The sequence below is a fragment of the Grus americana genome, chromosome 21, assembly GCF_028858705.1.
Source record: "Grus americana isolate bGruAme1 chromosome 21, bGruAme1.mat, whole genome shotgun sequence".
Lineage (NCBI taxonomy): Eukaryota > Metazoa > Chordata > Aves > Gruiformes > Gruidae > Grus > Grus americana.
The window spans coordinates 5,936,120-5,953,859 of record NC_072872.1 but is presented as its reverse complement, the minus strand read 5'-3'; the positions used below and the strand labels follow the sequence as shown (position 1 = coordinate 5,953,859).

At 48.7% G+C, this 17,740-nt stretch overlaps 2 protein-coding genes across 4 annotated transcripts in view; one reads left to right on the top strand and one right to left on the bottom strand.

Moving 5' to 3' along the window:
• The first annotated feature begins 6,791 nt into the window (after positions 1 to 6,791).
• RNF223 (ring finger protein 223) lies at positions 6,792 to 10,215 on the top strand. The gene is made up of 2 exons (XM_054801023.1): positions 6,792 to 6,843; positions 7,181 to 10,215. The coding sequence occupies exons 1-2, from the start codon at positions 6,792 to 6,794 to the stop codon at positions 8,026 to 8,028; spliced, it is 900 nt and encodes a 299-aa protein (XP_054656998.1). The 3' UTR covers positions 8,029 to 10,215.
• Positions 10,216 to 10,262: 47 nt separating this feature from the next.
• LOC129215887 (tyrosine-protein phosphatase non-receptor type 11-like) overlaps positions 10,263 to 17,740 on the bottom strand; it is a 52,797-nt gene continuing 45,319 nt past the window's right edge. For all 3 annotated transcript variants that reach the window (XM_054849858.1, XM_054849859.1, XM_054849857.1), the window contains 10 exons: positions 17,483 to 17,579; positions 16,792 to 16,871; positions 15,961 to 16,116; positions 14,445 to 14,576; positions 14,068 to 14,222; positions 13,881 to 13,948; positions 13,214 to 13,365; positions 12,899 to 12,999; positions 12,139 to 12,258; positions 10,263 to 11,699 (listed from right to left, as the gene is read on the bottom strand). In XM_054849858.1, coding sequence (XP_054705833.1) covers positions 12,174 to 12,258; positions 12,899 to 12,999; positions 13,214 to 13,365; positions 13,881 to 13,948; positions 14,068 to 14,222; positions 14,445 to 14,576; positions 15,961 to 16,116; positions 16,792 to 16,871; positions 17,483 to 17,579 — 1,026 coding nt within the window. In that variant the 3' untranslated portion in view covers positions 10,263 to 11,699; positions 12,139 to 12,173. The remainder of the gene's footprint in view (positions 11,700 to 12,138; positions 12,259 to 12,898; positions 13,000 to 13,213; positions 13,366 to 13,880; positions 13,949 to 14,067; positions 14,223 to 14,444; positions 14,577 to 15,960; positions 16,117 to 16,791; positions 16,872 to 17,482; positions 17,580 to 17,740) is intronic.

The following is a 17,740-nucleotide window of genomic DNA, read 5'->3' as shown; positions in this document are numbered from 1 at the left end:
ATAGCCCAGTCTAGCCGTAGGTGCAAACTACTGCAACAACGATAAGACTTCACAGTGAACACCTGGGTAGGCAGCTAGCTGCACGTGAAGCCAGGCAAATAAAAGAGCTCCATGAATTAGCATGGGAAACATCACTTAATGGTGGTGTTTACCACCCCGGAGCATTAATTGCACAGAGCATCAGGCCGTCTGACTCCCAGGAACACCGTAGGATCAAAAAGTGATGCTAGCTCGAAGCCGGAGAATTGTGTGCCAGGAAAACTCAGGCGGTACTGGGTCTTACCCCTTCGTCTGCATCTGATCAGCAGATGATAACAGCATAAGGTGGAGAGCTCAGTTACCGGGCTGGGCCTGTGCCAAAGCTCACAGAAGCTGGGGGGTGTGGGGGGTGCGTGTGTATATTTTCACTGGCTTCCAGTAGCTCGGGAGCAGGCACACGGATGTGCGAGCTGATAGGAAACGTAGTCTACGCGGTATCCTCCTGCCACAAGCATTTAACCCTGCAGAGTCTTCTGTTCCATGCTGCACGAGGGTGTTTGATTCAGACAGGCTTGTTCTCACCCAGTTAAAACCAGCACGTCTGTCCTAAGCCATACCCCCTTTTCCCCCCCCCCCCCTTTGAAAGTAAGGTGCAGCTCCATGAACCTAGCAGATACAGCTTTTGTAGGCAGGAATAACACTATGTACGTTGGAGTTTTGTCCTGCAAAGGCCGAGTCCAAAGCAGTTCGGCGCTTGACACTTTTGTGCTTCTGTAGCCACTGCTCCCAGCACAAAAGGCCTTCGAAAGCCCTTCCAGGCTTTATGCACGGCCTTAGGATGTAGCCCCACAAATCAGAGCTGTAAACGACACCCAAAACACGAACAAAAAGGTAGCACCCCCAGATATGCTAAGTGGTACATAATAACGAGAAACTAGCTAGCCTAGGATGAGGGGAGAGAGAGAGCAGATGAAGCTTGTTGCTCATTGCTCGGTGGGGTTTCATTTTGATTTTTTTTTTTTTCTTCCCCACCCATCTTTATTTGGTGGCTTTAGTTTATCTACTGAGATGAGCTACACAGAGAATGAAAAAAGTTATATACTTAGGCAGTAGTGGAGGATAGAAACAGCCTAAAGCTATTATCAGCAGTCTGTGCGAGTTTTTAAATGTTCACGTCCTCAGCCAGTTGGTAGTTGCCGTTAGAAATAATCTTTTTCATTACAAACCTTCCCAAATCCCCCTGAAGAGAACACATACCCTTTAGAAGATCTCCTCACTTCACCCACAGTCCCGGATGGGATAGCAATGGTTACTGGTGCCGGTGAAATAAGGAGAGGTGATGGTGGGAAGGGTCTGACAATCGAAAGCTTCAGTGTTTCAATCACAGTTACTCACTGCAGATGGGATCCTACATCAGGTCTCTGGCTGGAGCCACCCTGACCAGCCCCACGTACAGGCAGCACCCATCCCTCCCAGGTTCCCATCTAAATACACAATCCAGGCAAAGACTGTGACCAAAAAGGAAGGCTTATAATGCCTTTTCTGAATTTTATTTCGCTTATCTAATTATTTATTTAGGAAATGAGACACAGAAGTCCATGGAAATGAAGTGTTTTGCTCAAGGTCACGGTGCTCATACCAGAGATCTGTATCTCCCACATCTCACCCCAGTGTTCCAGTCCCATCATCTCCATTCCTGCATGGCTTAGCAAAAATAAATTTAGAACAAGTACTTTCATACTGCTGTTTGCATACTCCTACACCTGCACACAGAGGATACCTTTAAGAAGCACCTGAGGAGCATAATGCAAGTTCAAGGAAATAACAGTATTAATAAAGTAACTGCTTCTACTTAGCAGCACCATTCCTTTAAGCGCAAACGTGAAAGTACGTGCTCCCACAACTTATTGCTCCCAATCCTCTGGGATTCACCCCAGACCAGCTGCAGCTCCTGGCATGCTCGGTCTATTCCTCCAAGCAGAAGATAAAAATAACAACAAGCCTCCCACTCACTTTTGGAATCCAAGCCCCGACTGTCATCCCAGCACGGGGCCAGGTCTCGGCACGCTCGAGAGGGAGGAGGAGCGCGCGGGCATGTGTGGGGCTGCCCAGTTTGCCCCAGGCGCTCGGCTCCTGGGCTGGACTCGACCTGTTCCACGCAGCAGTCGCTGGTGGGAAACCAGCCTCAGAAACACCGAACTCCGAAAGGGCTGTAGTCTGCTCGCGCTGCCGTTCAGCAGTCCTGCTCTTGTCAGTGGCTAAAGGGCTTAAAATGTGCCTGTGTCTGTCTGCAGAGCACGATCGAACCGTGAATCACTGTCGCTCCATTGACTACCAGGGGAGAGGGTCTCAGCGAGACCCCAAAACAAGGATTTTTGTTCCCGGTGTTTTACCGAATGTAACAAACCCCTGTGTGTTACTGAACTGTTGTTAAATTTTGAGCCCGGTTTACCAAAGTGCTTTTGCAAGTGACTAAGCGAGCAAGACTTTTAAAAATCTGATTTGCATCCGTTCATCAAACATCCTGCTTTGTCAGCTGTAGGCAGCGTTGGCTTCCCAGCCTCGCGCATCCCTGAACAGCAACATAAATAGATGGGGGAAGCACACCGTGCTGGTATTGCACGCTCAGTCTAGCGTATGGATTGTTATTCCTAACGTATACGTGTACCGCGGGGGAGCTATACCACTGAGATGCAGAGCTGGGAAGGTTTAGTCTTAACCTGCATTGTCCTTTGAGGTGTTTGTCTTCTCGAGTCACCCACGGACCTCATCGTGAATCCACTTGAGGAGCAGTGCTCTAGTCCAGAACCTTAGTTTTAATCCTAAAACCGATTTAAAACTTTGGTTATTTCAGCATGCTTCTCTTATTCTTAAACTCCTCCTTTTAGATTTCAGCTCGCTAGAACTGAACAGCGTGACCTGGAATAGAGAAATGTGGAAGCCAAAGAGAGCTGTATCCGACTGCCAGTAAATTCGATGGGATTTAGACACTTCACTGTCCCAAGGGATGAATGCTGTTCCATACGTTTTTAGAGTGAAGTTTCTCCACCATTTTTTAAGAAGGGAGTTCCTGATACCGTCCTGAAAAAAATCCACAGACTATCTTGTGTTGGGTTTTTTTTGAGAAACCGAACAAAGAAAAGCAGTATTTGCAACAAATAAGAACTAGACTAAATTTTAGATGTTTGTCTGTTACTCCCCGCCACTCACACACATTTGTTTCCTTATCTGCACGTGAGCGTGCATTTGTTGGTTCTTTTTTTCTGGCTCACGGACTGATGTCCTTTGAACCACAAAAGCTTTGCAGGTCAATTAATATTTCTCTATGTCGGTTACTACCAAAAGCTTCAAATTGTGAAATTATTTCTCTGTAACAATCCATACAGTATTATTTTGAATTCTACAGAAGCTTGAAGCAGACACATGATTGTAGAGAGCGGTTCAGTTAATTTGTAAACAGCGTTCAGGCTCTCAAACTTTTCCTGGATTTTTCTATCGCAACAATTTTTTTCTCAACCGGTCACAAGAAATTTGACCGCCAGAATCTTGTTTCTGCTATTAATCTAAGGCACTTTCAAGTTATTTGTCCTTCACGAAGAAACAATAAAACAATAAAACACTAACTGCCATTTTTAGGTGTCCTGAAATTCCCCTTCGGCAGATTTGCTGCCCTGTGAAAACTCAGCCAGCCTGTCTGCACAAACTGGACCAGATGAGCAATAAAAAAAAAAAAAAAAAGAAAAACAAAACAACAAAACACAAAAACACCGCCTTAAAGCTAGTCGAAGAACTGTGAGAATTTGAGAATTTACCAGAAAGCGGGCAGCCTTCCCCAGCGCAGAGAAGACGAAGGAATAAACATTTCTCGCATCGCTTCCCTGGGGCAGCTGCCCCTTATCAGGAGCATTCCAGCCTGCCCTGTTTGTCACGGGAACTGGCTGGAGCGGGAGCGCGCCCGCAGCGAGGGAGTGATTCAGGGGTGATGGGGAAAGGCAGGTGGAGCAGGTAAGTCACCTCCAGACAGGAAGGTATAAAAGATACTTGAATTACAGCGGCAGGGCCACTTGTACGCGGGGAGCTCTTAGAGGTTACTTGTCTTGCCAGACCTACCGCGCTTGGAAACAGCTTGGGAAGATCCCGCGGAGCTCGAATACCCAGAAGGCGGCTTATAAACACGAAGGACCCTGAGCCTGACTATCCTCTGGAGAGAAGACTCTTCAGGGGTAGAAATCAAGAGCCCAGAACATGCTTTTCTCCTTCTAACCGGCACTCTGAACAGGTATTTATAGATTTAATCTGCTGTACGCCTCTGAACTTGCCGTGTAGTCAGTTGCTCTGAGTTAAAGATGCCATTAGGGAATCACACTACAGAACAGCGTTGGGCACGCTCTTAGCTGCGTGTTCTCTTTTGTCTGGTTTTATGGTGTAGAAAGCAGCTTTCTAGAACTTGTTGGGAAGTAAAAAGTACTTAACTACTTAGCTTTAAATCTGAGTTTATGCGTCCCTCCTGAATGGTTTAGTTATTTACTCATGTTCCCAAAGTTTCTGGAACGCCCAGGTTGTCAGTGAGGTAAATAGCTGCAGGATCTGAGGAAATGCAGTGTGACCACGGAGGTCTGAACAATTGGAGATACTGTTTTGTATTAAAAAAAAAAAAATCATGTGGTTGTGTAGTGAAAAAAAAAAACAACAAAAAACCAAACAAAAAAAACCCTAGAAAAACCAACCAACCCCCCAAACCCTAACTAATTCGATAGAGCTTCCACACTGCATGTCTTCATTGGGAGCCTCCAGCTTTAACGACTGGATCTCATTCAGTAGCACAGCAGTAGTGGCCAGCAGAAACCTTGGTCCCCGCGTTAGCTGCTGCCCAAACCCAGTTTAACTTTCTGAGCATCAGCTCTGTGGCAACACCCCCAAAGTCACAAGAAGCAGGTAGAGGCTGACCCGTCCGGTGTGGCAGAGTATCGATTAAAACTGTCTTCCCCGTGACTTGACTCTGTGCCCTGCTCTTCATATCTTCCCAGTTTAAGTCGACTGCCTGCGTCATGTCTGATCAAGGTGCCACGTAATACCAAGATGTTGATAAAAATAAGCGGACTCGAAATTTATTAGAACTAGCACGCATTTATAGCGTCACGATCGTCTTTAGCAAAGGGAAAATGAGGGCAGCAGCTTGTATCTTCATTTAAAAGCAACTGTTGTGAGTAAACTTCCTCAAGTTTACTATCAAGATGCTGCTGCTGTTGTAGCTGTCATACTACAAGCCAGTAAAAACCCCAACAGATCAGCTTTTTCACATAGGTTATGAAATTACGGTTTGCGTAAGTAAAGGCTCTCTTTTTTCTGAGGTTACCTGCTGCCACTGGTTTTGCTGCTCATAGTTTCTGACAAACACTCCAAGCTGAGCAAAGAACTGGGCACAGGGGATGGAGTGCTGCAAAACAGAAGATTTAGTAAAAAAACAAACCAGGGGTTTCCCTGATCTCTGTGCCAATTTGGGCTTGGATTTGTAATTCATCAGCATCTGCCAGATTGTGCTAAAACATGCATGGTGATCTGTAGCCAGGAAAAAAAAAAAATTTTTAAAAAATATTACAACTTGCTGCAACGTGCAGATAGTCTGTGACTGAAAATTTAACTTGAGGAGAGGCTTCACAAAAATGTCTTAATTTAGAATAAGAGAAGAAAAAGAAAGAAGAGTTCTTAAAGTTGGTTTCAGCTCTGGCCAACGCTAGCTGTGAATGGAGAGGGGAGAATACTTAATTTTTAAACAATGGAGACCCTGTTCTGCAATGCGAGGGATACGCAGTCTTTCTGATACCTTAAATTAGCCTTTTATGCTGAAACATGGAGTCTCTAGCCCATGCTGGTGAGCCATTGCTGGATTGACTGGAGACCTATAATTACAGCAGCAATCTGAACATTCTGGCTTGTCATCGGTAAATCTCCCAACACAAAGAATCAAGCCTAGCTAGTTCAGTTACACATCCCAAAAAAATGTTCCCCAGGCACACAGCACCGGGGCCGTCGCTGGGAATTTCCTCCAGCTAAACACTTGCTTTCAGGTAAAATCGTTCAATAGCTGAAAAGTCCTATATCTGAATATTAGGATGTACGCAAAGCTGCATGTCTAGCCTAGGATAACTGGAATCCAAGGTAGTGCTTAGGTTGCTGAAAAGGCTGGAGTAAGTTGCAAACCAATTTGCTAGAAGTAGCGTATCAGCCGTTGGACGCAAGGCTCCTGCTCGCACAGCCCAAGAAAGCAGAAAGCACATGGCAGCACGCAGCAAGGCTTGGGCCGTGCTGGCACTCCTCCGGGGCTGAGGACAAGGAAGAACTGTTTTCCTAGGGAAACCAGAGCAACAAGGAAATGGTGGAGAATTCCCCTTGCTCTGGCACCAAGGCCATTTCCTACAACATTGCTTTTCTTGCTGTGTCACGGTGACAAGACAGAGATGCTTCTTGTGCTGCTTAGGGGGCTGAGGATGGAACAAACTTCGCAAGATAACGGTGTTTCCTCACCTCCCTTGGGTTCTCCTGTGACATGAGGGAGTTTGGATCCCACTGTGGATGGACAAAACCAGGCAGCGTCGTTGGGTGGTGGCCCACTTGCCTGCTAGGCGCCATGCAGAACCATGATTTAATGCACAAAGCTCTGTCTGAGCACACCAAAGAAGAGATTCACCCTCCTGCTACCTCCACAACTGAATAGTGTTATCTGTCTCTTAGGCCTTGCTCATGCTGCCACCATAATATCTGAGTGCCTCCCAGACTAATAGACTGCCATAGCGAGGTCCCTACTTGACCTCATGGAGTCTTCTGCTCTCCTCCCTGCTCAGGTGTCGGGCAGCACCAGCTGGGGTAGGTTTTTGTTGTGTTTTTTCTGCCCAGAGGGAGGCAATATGGGGAAAGACTGCGCCCATCTGTAATGCCATGGTGGTTCTGGTGAAAAGGCTTGGGCTGGATGGTGGATCTCTGCTGGTTGCTTGCTTCTTTGCAGGATAACTTCACCTGTGGTACGCAGCTTCGAACAGGCTACCTGTGTCATTCTCGCCTCTAGCAGGGATCTGTTCCAGGTTCAGGATGCAGTGGAAGCCATGAACTTGCTCTTTGTTCCTTTTAAGGGGTTAAACATAGGTCTGGTGATGGGTGTCTTCACATTGTTTAAAATGAAGGCTGTGGTTTTCTTTTCTTCTAGAGTCTCCCAGGGCTCTATTTGTTTCCCGGGCCTCCGTCATGTCGTGTTTCACGCAGCTGTGGCACTCCAACACACCAGACTCTCCCACCAGCCCAGTCCCTGCATCTTCAAGTGAAATCCCCATCCCCATCAGCCCCATTGTTGTCACCTCCCCAGGAGATGGCAAGAGGAAGGCGAGGTCCCCAACCGACAAGCCAGGCTCTCCGAACCCAACATCTCCAAAGCCAACCTCCCCTGTTGAGTGCTCCATTTGCTTCAACACCTATGACAACACCTTCAAGACGCCCAAGCTGCTCCAGTGCTCCCACGTTTTCTGCCTGGAGTGCGTGGCCCGCCTGAGCACAGGGCTGCCCCCAAACCAACCAGAGGACCAGCTGCCCTGCCCCTTCTGCAGGCAGCTGACCAGCATCCCTCTGGAAGGTGCCCCAGCACTGGAGACCAGCAAGGAGCTGCTTGCCACGCTGCCCCCTGAACTCCAGCAGGAGAAGGTGCTCTGGATGGAGGGGACCAAGCTGTGCTGCCGTCAGTCATCTGATGACCCTGAGAATCCAGACTCGTGCATCTCCATCGATGTCGCCATGAGCAAGCCAGAAAGTCCGGAGGCCCCCCCGGCGGGCTTAGCTGGGAGGCTGTCCCGCTGTGACATGTGCGATGACTGGAAACGCATAGTCCTGCTCTCCGCGTTGATCATCATCCTGTTCTGCATCATCCTGTGGCCAGTCCAGTGCGCCCTGAAGACGGGGAACCTCCGCTGCTTCACAAGGACTGTTGCGATGAGCAGGCCGGAGTATCTTCCCCCTAAACACACCACGGCGGCGACGCCTGTGACGCAACTCCCTTTCCCGTAGCAGCGAGACACCCCTCGCTCCTGTCCCGCAGCGTGCCAGGGAGGCAGGAAGAGGGGCTGCTGCCCTGATGGCATTCCTTGCCTCGTCGGCAGAGCCCGTGGCCTGCTCCCCGCGCTCCCTCTGTGCCCGCCCTTGAGCACCCGCATCCAGCTCCAGCAGCTCTGCTGAAATACTCCTCTGCCAAGCTGCCTCCAGCCCAGGAATGCTCCAAGGAGCTGCCGCAGCATCCTGCTGCCAAACTCTCCATAGAAACCAGAGCCTGGAACGCAACAGGCAGGTTTCTAGGACGGTTTGCCTCGCGTGGCATACGGCCATGTGCTGCCTTGGCCGGATTAACAGATGACAGTGGGTGTAGTTCCTCCAACTCCCTTAGGGAATAAAGGGCTATTTCTGCAAACTGAAGGATCGACATGATTATTCCTAAGAGGAGCTGGGATTGGGAGGGTAAAGACATGTCAAAGTCATATAAGCAGATGAAAATTAACTCTAATCCACGTGCTTGAGCCATTTCTGTCATGTTATACAATGTTGGAGGTGTAAATGCTGCCTCCTGCTGACAAACCAGGGATCTATCACCGCTACACACCTCAGCTGTGTTACCATCCTTTGCACAGAATAGAGTAGCCATTCTACTCGTTTTTCCTAAGGTGATGCTTAAAAAAAAATATATATTAAAAAAAAATCACTCATCCCTACCTGGAAGGTGATTTTGAACACAGGGGGTGAGCTGTTAGGCACACACGGTGTAACCCTGCCCCTCAAGTTACTTCATCAGCAAGCTTCATTCATACTTCTCACAGGCAAACTGTTGCCAAAACAACAAAGGTCCATCTTTGGACAGCTTTACCCTCCTAATCTTAAAGTGTGTCAGTATTAAGACACAGGCCAGTTGCTTACACTATATTTTTATTTCATGCAGTGATCTTCTGACAGTGATTAACTAAAGTCTTCATGATGAAGGCGGCTTACAATTAAATGTTTTCTATTCAAACACATGGATGTAAGACAGTATTGTATGCAAATACCATACGTGTATGTATTAAATTATGTTTTATACAACGCAAGGTGTCCATTTGTAGCAATTACTCCACATTTCCCTTCTTACTTGCAGTTGGAGGTGTTCACTTAGCAGTCTGGAGTCCAGCTGCATTCCCAGGTCACGGTAGCTACACAGCGGGTCCACATCTGTGCTCTGGCCTGCGCATCAGCTGCCCCAGTGTTGTGCAATCCTGCACACATGGACAGCTTTATCCTGGAAATTCATACTTACTACCATCTAGGCAGTGTTGTCCCAGGTGCGGCTTCCCTCTGCATTTACCTGATTTGACCTGCAAAACGAGAAGCTGCAAAGACTGCTCATCTTTTGCTTCCTCCCAGCTGGAAAGACACTTCCAGTCTCCCTTTCCAGAAATTCTAATTTGAAATAGAAAAGGCTGAAGCAACGGCAGAAATAACTCAAGCCTGTTGCTACGCAAAACTTCTGTGGAAAGCTGCTGCGTGTGCTGTATCTGCAACACCTTTGCTGTTCCGCTGCGGGCTGGTATTATCTGTGCCAGCCACACGTCTGCAGAAACTACTCCAGGCACCGTAACAACTTCTGCCAAAGTCATGGGGCTTGACAGGGATTCTCACTTGTACCATGCTGTGCTTTCCCCCGTGCTTGCCACCGAGAGGACATATATCTTCACAGCACCAATTTAAGTCTGTTCTTGGAACAAGTGACTCACCAAGACTTAAGGGAGAGAAGGCACTTCCATTTTACCCAAGGTGCAGTTGGGACTAAGCCCAGCAAATAGACACTAATAGAGATGAAGTGCTTTGTCATTACATCTTCGTTACCATTCAGCTCCCCCTGATGAGACCTAAGGGCAGGGGAGAGGGACGTAACATCTTCAGCCTCATAAAATCTATTGGTACGGTGGCAGAAGGGCCACAGAGATGTTCTCACGGTTCCAACTGTTCCTAGGAGTCTGTCACAGCATCCTTGTGGGGGCTGTCCCTTTGCACGTCCCCTTCCCACCATGTACTTGGAAACAAAGGTTGGAGGTTTGGGTAACACGCAGCTGAACCTCTCACTCACGCATAGCCAAAAGGAAGATTCAAAGCAAGTGAAAACAGGGCCCGGAACAGTAGCATTTGGCGATGGGAGACACTGGGGATGCCCCGTTGTCCACACCAATAGTCACCTTCCCAAAAAGCAAACTACTTAAAAAGAAAGGGGAAAAAAAAAAAAGTCTTGAGAATATTCAACATTTATTAAAAGTGCAATAAAAATAAACAGTTCTCCTGTCCCTGTGACAAGGGACCAGAAAGACCAGCCAGGAAGTACAGCCAAGGTATGTCATTGTGCTTTTGTTCAACCCCTTCTGCTCAACACTTGGAGCACTCCAGGCACTAATACCCCAACCATGCAGCAAGTCCATCCAGTTCCAGAGATCTAGGAGGACGTCGACATCAGCCCCACGCATGCTCTGGCACCCAGACCCAAGGCTCCTCACAGAGCGCACCTTCGGACACCGATGAATCCTGCAGGAAGGGGTTCTTTGGCAGGACTAGTTGCAGGATTGAGGGCTGGAACAGCAGGAAGCACTGGCAGTCACAAGTTCAAGACTTATCAACAGAGCTGGAATACTTCACTCAGTGACACACTCGTCTTCACGGCACTGGTCAAGTCACAAACACTCCTACAGCACCCCTACTCAGCAGGCACAACACTTGTATAGTTGCAGGGCGAAAAAGAGGTCATGCAGCGAGGTAATGGCAGAGCTGCATCAAGCTTAGAGGGGCCCAGCTCAAAAAGTTCAGCTCAGATTAGTATCCTAGGCTGTTACTCGCAAGGGGTGGCTAAAAGCACAGCACACAAAGCTGCTTTCCTACTCTTCAGCACCCATCAACTAGGTGGGATTTCACTTAGCTCAGGACTCAGACCCACAGAGTCCAAGATGGAGATGCTCACCTCTGTCTCTCAATTCCGCTATGAAACCCACGTGCAGAGCAGCGAGCAGACTCTCAGGCACACACACACGCACGCACCTGCTGTACCACAGCAGCAGGGATTGCTCGGTGTGCTTTGGCAGGGTTGCATAGAAATCTAGAACTGGTACAGCCAAAAGGAAGTGTGAGAAGAAGAATCAGAGGTACAAATACCTGGGTCCAGGCAGTGCTCTCTATTTCTCACCCTCACAGGCAGCAAGGTTACTCCAGGATTTAGTCTAAAAACACTTCTAGCTTAGAAATGATTGACCTAATGAAAACATTAAAGTGTACTAAACATTTTACTAATGCCCTAAGTGGGCAACCCTGGGAAAGCTCCTAAGCAAATAGTAATTTCTGTTCCTTTTAACAATTTGTGTGTAAAAAATAAGAATCTTAAATTAAAAAAAAAAAAAAAAAGAAAAAAGAAAAAGAACTGAGCCTTGATGCCCTAATGAATGTCCAGAGGCACTTCCACATAAATATCAACCTACTGATACAGGGGAGAAAGGGAGAAGATCCTTCTCATGAATAAGTTAGGTCAAGGCATGTTCTTAAGGCGCAGACTCTGCTTGCTTCTTACAGTCACCTTTGTTCTTCCTCACTGAATCCCAGGTGCTTGGGGAAGGCAAGACAGGCAAAAAAAAATTGTCCGCAGTTGCAGAAGTTGGAAAGGGTGGACGTAAACACTGTAAAACCTGCGTTCCAAAACAAGAAGGAAGAAGGATGGCATGGTTTATAACTGGGAGAAAAGTGCATTGATAAGGTCACAGAGCTGAGACACTCCCAGCATGTGAAGTCTCTCCTACTTGTTTTCTTACACAGCACAGTCTTGTCCTCTGAGTCCGACCGCTTCCTGACACAACAGTCCAAAGAGCAGATCTCCCCCCCTCCTCTCGGTAACGTTGTAAACATGTTCCCCTGTTGAGATCTCATTCCCCCATCCCCTGTTCCCCCATCAGCCGCTGCCCACAGCTACATCTTTAGGCTCTGCCAAATTTCATCACAGCACTGTGCCTTCCCTGATGGAGGCAGAGCCACAGAGACCTGCATGAGCTGAGCTGAAGACGAGCTGGGTCAAATCTGTGTAAACAGCCTGTGGTGACACTCTCAGTTCATCAAGAGAAGCATTCCTACCTGTACAGCCTCCACACAGCTCACCTCCGGCTCCTTTATCGTCCTGTATTACTCATCCCTGAAACCTTTGGGCTTTTGATGTTAAGGTTCTCGTAGACGGAAGCTGATTCATCATCAACTCTGTCAGGAAACAAAGCCTTGTTATTAACAGCCTCGCTGCTCTGGATCTTTTCCCAGAGGCAGGTGGCCAGTGGGAAACGGGTAATGGCCCAGCCACGTTCCCTTCTTCCCTCCCCAGCCTTGTAGACGGGACGACGTTGGGTCACCCGCTGTTCTCAATCCCTGTTTTCTCTCCCTCTGGCTGGGTTGCCCTTCCTAGGTTCAAATACAGTTTGGGGATGGAGCCTTGAACCTTCCTCCACATGTTAGCCTTTCATAGATGCACAGTTCCTGCAGGATCAGCGCATGCAGTTCCTGGTATTTCCTACGCTTTCTCTACATACCCGATTGCTCTGGATCTTCCAAAATTCTCCAGAGCCAAGGATATGGGGCACTAGTCACTAAAGGCCAGGATCTATTTCCTCCTCTCCTTTCCAAAGCAGCTGCAGCAGCACACAAGCAAGGTGGGCTGCCACCACCACTGCTGACAGCATGGTGGGATCACCTTTTATTTTTAGCCATTCCCATAGCATAGCCAGCGACTGGTCAGGTTTCAGGTACGGGAGAGGCTGGCAAAGCATAAATGCTGGGGCCTTTGCTCAAGCTGTTCTCGCTCCTGCTGCAGAAGTTCTTAGCCCTGGCAGAGAGACATTCGGCTTACACAGACTGGGCTCGTGGTGAAGGGGGCTGCCCTTTGGCTCTGCCTTTTTCCATAGGAGAGTAGCCGATATTCAAGTAGTCTCGCTCTTTCCTTTTATTTCTCTGAAAGAGAAAGCAAAGACAATAAAACCCCGCTCAAAGCAGATACAGAAGAAAGCGTTACAAGATCCCATACGCTGGGGAGCCGCAGGCGTGGGTTTATTTCTGCGCGTTCAGGGCAGTGCTTGAGTTCCAGGGAGATGGTGGGAGTGGAAGTGGTGTTTGGCATGGGCCAAGTTCTGCCCTTGCTTTTCCAACCAAGCCCAACAGGACTCACCTGTTCTTCTTCCAACCTCTTCTGCTCAGCCTCAATGTACTGCTGAACAGCCATGTAAACAAACTTGTACTGTGCCTCTGTCTGCACCATGCCCGAACGCTGCCTGCGTACCATCTGGATAGTTTTGGGGATGTCGATATCGCAGTCCAAACCTGATCAAGAGCGAGAAAGTGAGGTTTAGGGAGTGGGAATTAGGTTGAAAAATTATTTTCTTAAGACAACTTTGAAAGCTTTCAGTATTTCACTGAATACAGTGTCAGTGAAGCCCTGGAATATCGTGAAAGGATTTGGTGCATCTCTGTGCCCAGGAGATTTTTTAAAATCTTTTTTTTTTTTTTCTTTTTTTTCCTTCCCCTGCCAGAGCACCTCGGACTGAGAATGGCTGAGGCAGGGCTGACTTGCATGGACCAAGGGGAGGGGGAATTAGGTCTGTTCTGCAGACACTTCCTACAGATCCAGACTTAACCACCCTTGCATGGTTTATGAAATAGAAACCACCATTGCTGAAGAGGGTGCACCTGCCTAAGCCTATGCCCACTGTTTCCAGACAAGTCAAACCTACTGCCTGGAGATCACGTACGCACTGCTTGCACAAGAGCAGGGTTATCCCATAACCAGTCAGAGCAAGGCAAACAGTGAAAGCCACGAGACAGACAGGGAGACATACCTTGCCTGTGAATAATATCCACCAGAATATCTATCACTATGATGGTGCCTGTGCGTCCAATTCCAGCACTGGAAAGAGAAAAGAAAGAAATCATTGCAGGAGGAAACATTCCCCAGAGTTAGCTCAGCTCCAACACCTGTCTGCATGCCTGGTCCATCCTGGGCAGATTTGGAAGAGGTTTTTTTACCTGCAGTGCACTATGATCGGCCCCGTGTCTGGAATGCTTCGCTGTGCCCGATTGACTTGGTCCAGAAAGCTCAGAACCCCTCCTGGTTCATTGGGCACCCCGTGGTCTGGCCAGCTAAAATACTGATAGTGCTTCACCAGTCTCGGGCGCTCATCCTGCAGGGAGCAGAGACTCACCACCTAGTCAGAAAACCCCACCTACTAGGGGCCTTCCTCTTTTTTTTTTTTTTTAATCAAAGCTGGGGCAAAACGGTCCAGAACTTAAGCAATGGGACCATTAAGTAAAAAACACAAATGGAGAGGCCACAGGTCCCTCCCCGGGGGTTCCAGCACCAGCCCTTTCCCAGCACCGCAGGCAGACAGCAGCAGAGCACTCACCCGGTCGGTCCGCAAGATCTCCAGCTCCCGAAGGTAGTAGCCCTGGGCCTCACGTTCGCTCACGTTTCGCACACAGATGCACCCGTATTCCTTGGTGCAACCCTTGTCTGGCCAGTAACGGAAGCATTTGTTCTGCAGCAACATCAGATATCTGCTCGTTAGTCGAGACCGAGGAGCTGGAGGAAGAACCCCTGAACACCTTGCTCAGGGATGCTGCTGCATTCAAAGGGTGTGCAGCCCTGGCGTAGAGGTTTAAAGGAGAGCCATACGCACAGAGCGTTTCCTTTGAACTGGGGACGTACCAGAAAGGGCCATTCCTGTTTCCTATATGAAGGATGCGATCCCTAGGGGAATCTCTCTCCTCAGCTCGCCCCAGCCTCAGGTAAGCATCGCTTTGTCAAAGGCGTAGTCTTGACACACAGCACCTGAGCTGTTGGTCTGGTCATTGCCTAACTCCTGAGCCAAAGCTGCGTCCCAGGGGGCTATGTAGTCTGCCTACACCCCTCCTGCCCTCCAGCCCATCCCCTCTTTGCTACAGTGACTTCGCCAACACAAAAGGCGGCTTGCGAGGAGAGCTGTCTTTATCTCATCTCTGCACTAGGCTGCTGCAAGCACAGCCAACCCCTCCTCCCTAAGCAAAACTGCTAGTGCCAGTCATCATTAGCTTCCCTCTTTACTAGGGAAGGCTGTTCCAGTAAATGGCTCTGCATAGTATTTCACTGTGTTCTTTGGCTTCTACCACCCCACTCTTAGTGAAACGCATACAGGTGGCACACAGATAGGTTGTATAATTACTTTTGCCCCTCGCACAATCAGCTTGCAGTGCCCCCTCCGCTGCTTTCCAGCTTGGCTGTAACAAGCACGATGCTTTCTCTCTGTCTCTCTGCCACCACAATTCCCCAGAGCCTTGAAGCAAGTCATATGAGGGACACTCCATTAATATTTATGGGGCTGGGGAGACTGGCTGTGCAGAGCAAAGTAGTCTGTTTCTTTCATGAAGAGCTAAAGCAACATTACAAGACAGAAGAGAAATGAAATGAAAGCTGGCCAGAGATAACTTAATTAAACACTATTAGGACAAGCAGCTTCCTAGGGGTTATGCTTTGTCATGGTCAGAGCAAAGTCAGGCTCTCTAAATCTATGGAACATCTCTCAAGCATCCCAGTCCTGTGCAAGCCATTCCCGTGTGGAAAACGGCACAGATTTGCAATACAGTCCATTCTGAAATGGGAATTTGTCACTTGAATCCCCGTCATTATGGACAAGGACCTGCAATTGTCCAGGCAGGATAATACAGTTAGGTCGACTGCTCAGGATTAGTTCATTACTGATTCTGCTTCGCATTTTAATACACGCCCCCCAGTAACCACCCAGCTTGGTGCACATAGCAGTTGCTGCATCAGCCTCTCAGTTTGGAAGGTCTGGCTTTAGAACTAGTTCTTGTATCCAACCGAAGAGGCTGGCACAAGCAGCAGGTAACATTCAGGCTTGGGGACAGGGCCCTACAAGTGCTCACCCTGCCCCGCTCCACCTCCTTGGTTGTCATGACAATGACGTGACTGTTCTCTTGATACACCATGGCCCAGAAGTCATTCACTGTTGTCTGCAGGCAGCCCTGGGTGGCTATATAGATCTTGCAGTGCTCCGAGTTCCTTCCATCTTCAGGGATGCTCTGAGGAGCAAAGGAGAGGGGGAGGAAAAAGGCCAATAACACTGGAGTGAGGAATTGAGAATTGCTTTAGTGCACCTTTAGCAGCAAAGTCAGCACATCTTGCCATGCTGGATTTCTGAGCTAGCTGATTTTCCTCTGTTCATCAGACCGGCTTCAACAGTCACCAGCAAAATAGTCTGCCTGCCTCCAGGGACCTTTGTACCGCTGTAACGCGCATTACTGCGCAACAGACTCTTGCCAGCAGACAAGGTTGCAGGTGGATGTGGTTGGAACGAAGCCACCTTGATGGTTTCCCAAAGGCTGGTGCTTAAGTGCCAGAGCAGCATTGCTGGAAATGCAGCTTCAAGTAGCCCTTAGCTTATAGATGACAATTATAATTAGACGTCAGAGATAATGGTCAATGACAGAAAGTCTGTGTCAGTCCCCTAGGACCTCCTGAACAGGTAAGGAAAAGAGGGGATCGAGATAAGCTCTTAGATAGGGGCCAACAGGACATGGTAGAATGATGAAATCCCTTGGGATACAGTAGAAAAATCCAGCATTTGGCATGGACCCAGTGAAAGATACTGGTCCTGATGGGCCATTCCCTGGAGGCTTACACCATCACTGCACTTACCCACCAGAAACACAGCACTGGGCTGCAGACAGCCCCCACATGGTGCCTTCCCCACGTACCTTGATATAGTTGGCATTGATGTAGTCTGACCCAGGCACGCTCTCATCTACGTCTCGGAGCGCCACCCGTGTGGTATCAACTGAAGGAGAACAGAGTCCAGAATGAACACAGGAGTGAGTCACGCACACAGGAGCGAGTCATGCACACAGGAGCACGGACGGGCTTTGCTGCAGGGCAGTCACTGCGGCTCCCAGCCCGGGCTCCCACAAGGCTCTTACTATGAAGTCACGGGGTAACGACTGCAAAGAAGGGGTAAAACGCTCTCCTAATGACACTTAGCAGGAGTCCACGCTACCTGTCCCACAGCTATGTTGTCAATCTAGTAACTTGGATGGATATCAGTGATACACCGTGTTGCAGACTGACCTGAGCTCAAGCTTTCCAGTATTTGCTTTGGAGGCTCTAGCTCAGGCTCCACATGGCTTTTGAACTACACTCAAGCTCTGAAGCATACTTGGACTCACACACAAAGAGAGGAGAGCGATTTACCAGTTTCCCATGCAAAAGCGAAGGACCAGGTTAGACAGGGGATGGAGAAGGCCATGAACTAACTGGGCCACTGCACTAGGACAGTGCACACGTCTTTTCAACTCAGCTACGATCGGAAAGCTCTGCAGTGTTAACTAGCCCCAGAGAAGGTTGCGGAAATTGTGGTGAGAAAAACCAAACCAGTATTCAGTGTCTCCTTACAGGGAAGGATGTTCTTGTAGCGATTCTTAGCCTTATTCTCTGGTCGCTGTCCCTCCTTCCTGGGGTAGAGGAGCTTGCACTCTTGCTGCTGCAGCATCTGCGGAGCAGAGAACACAAGAACAAACTGTTCTGGGCAGATAAGGGGAGTCAGAGGCAAAGGAAGGGCTCTTTTGACTAGCTGCTTGGCTTCCTAATGCTGAGAAGGGCGGAGGGAGCGCAGGCAGGAAGGGAAAGGGAGCCAAGAAGCAGCTTGATGAG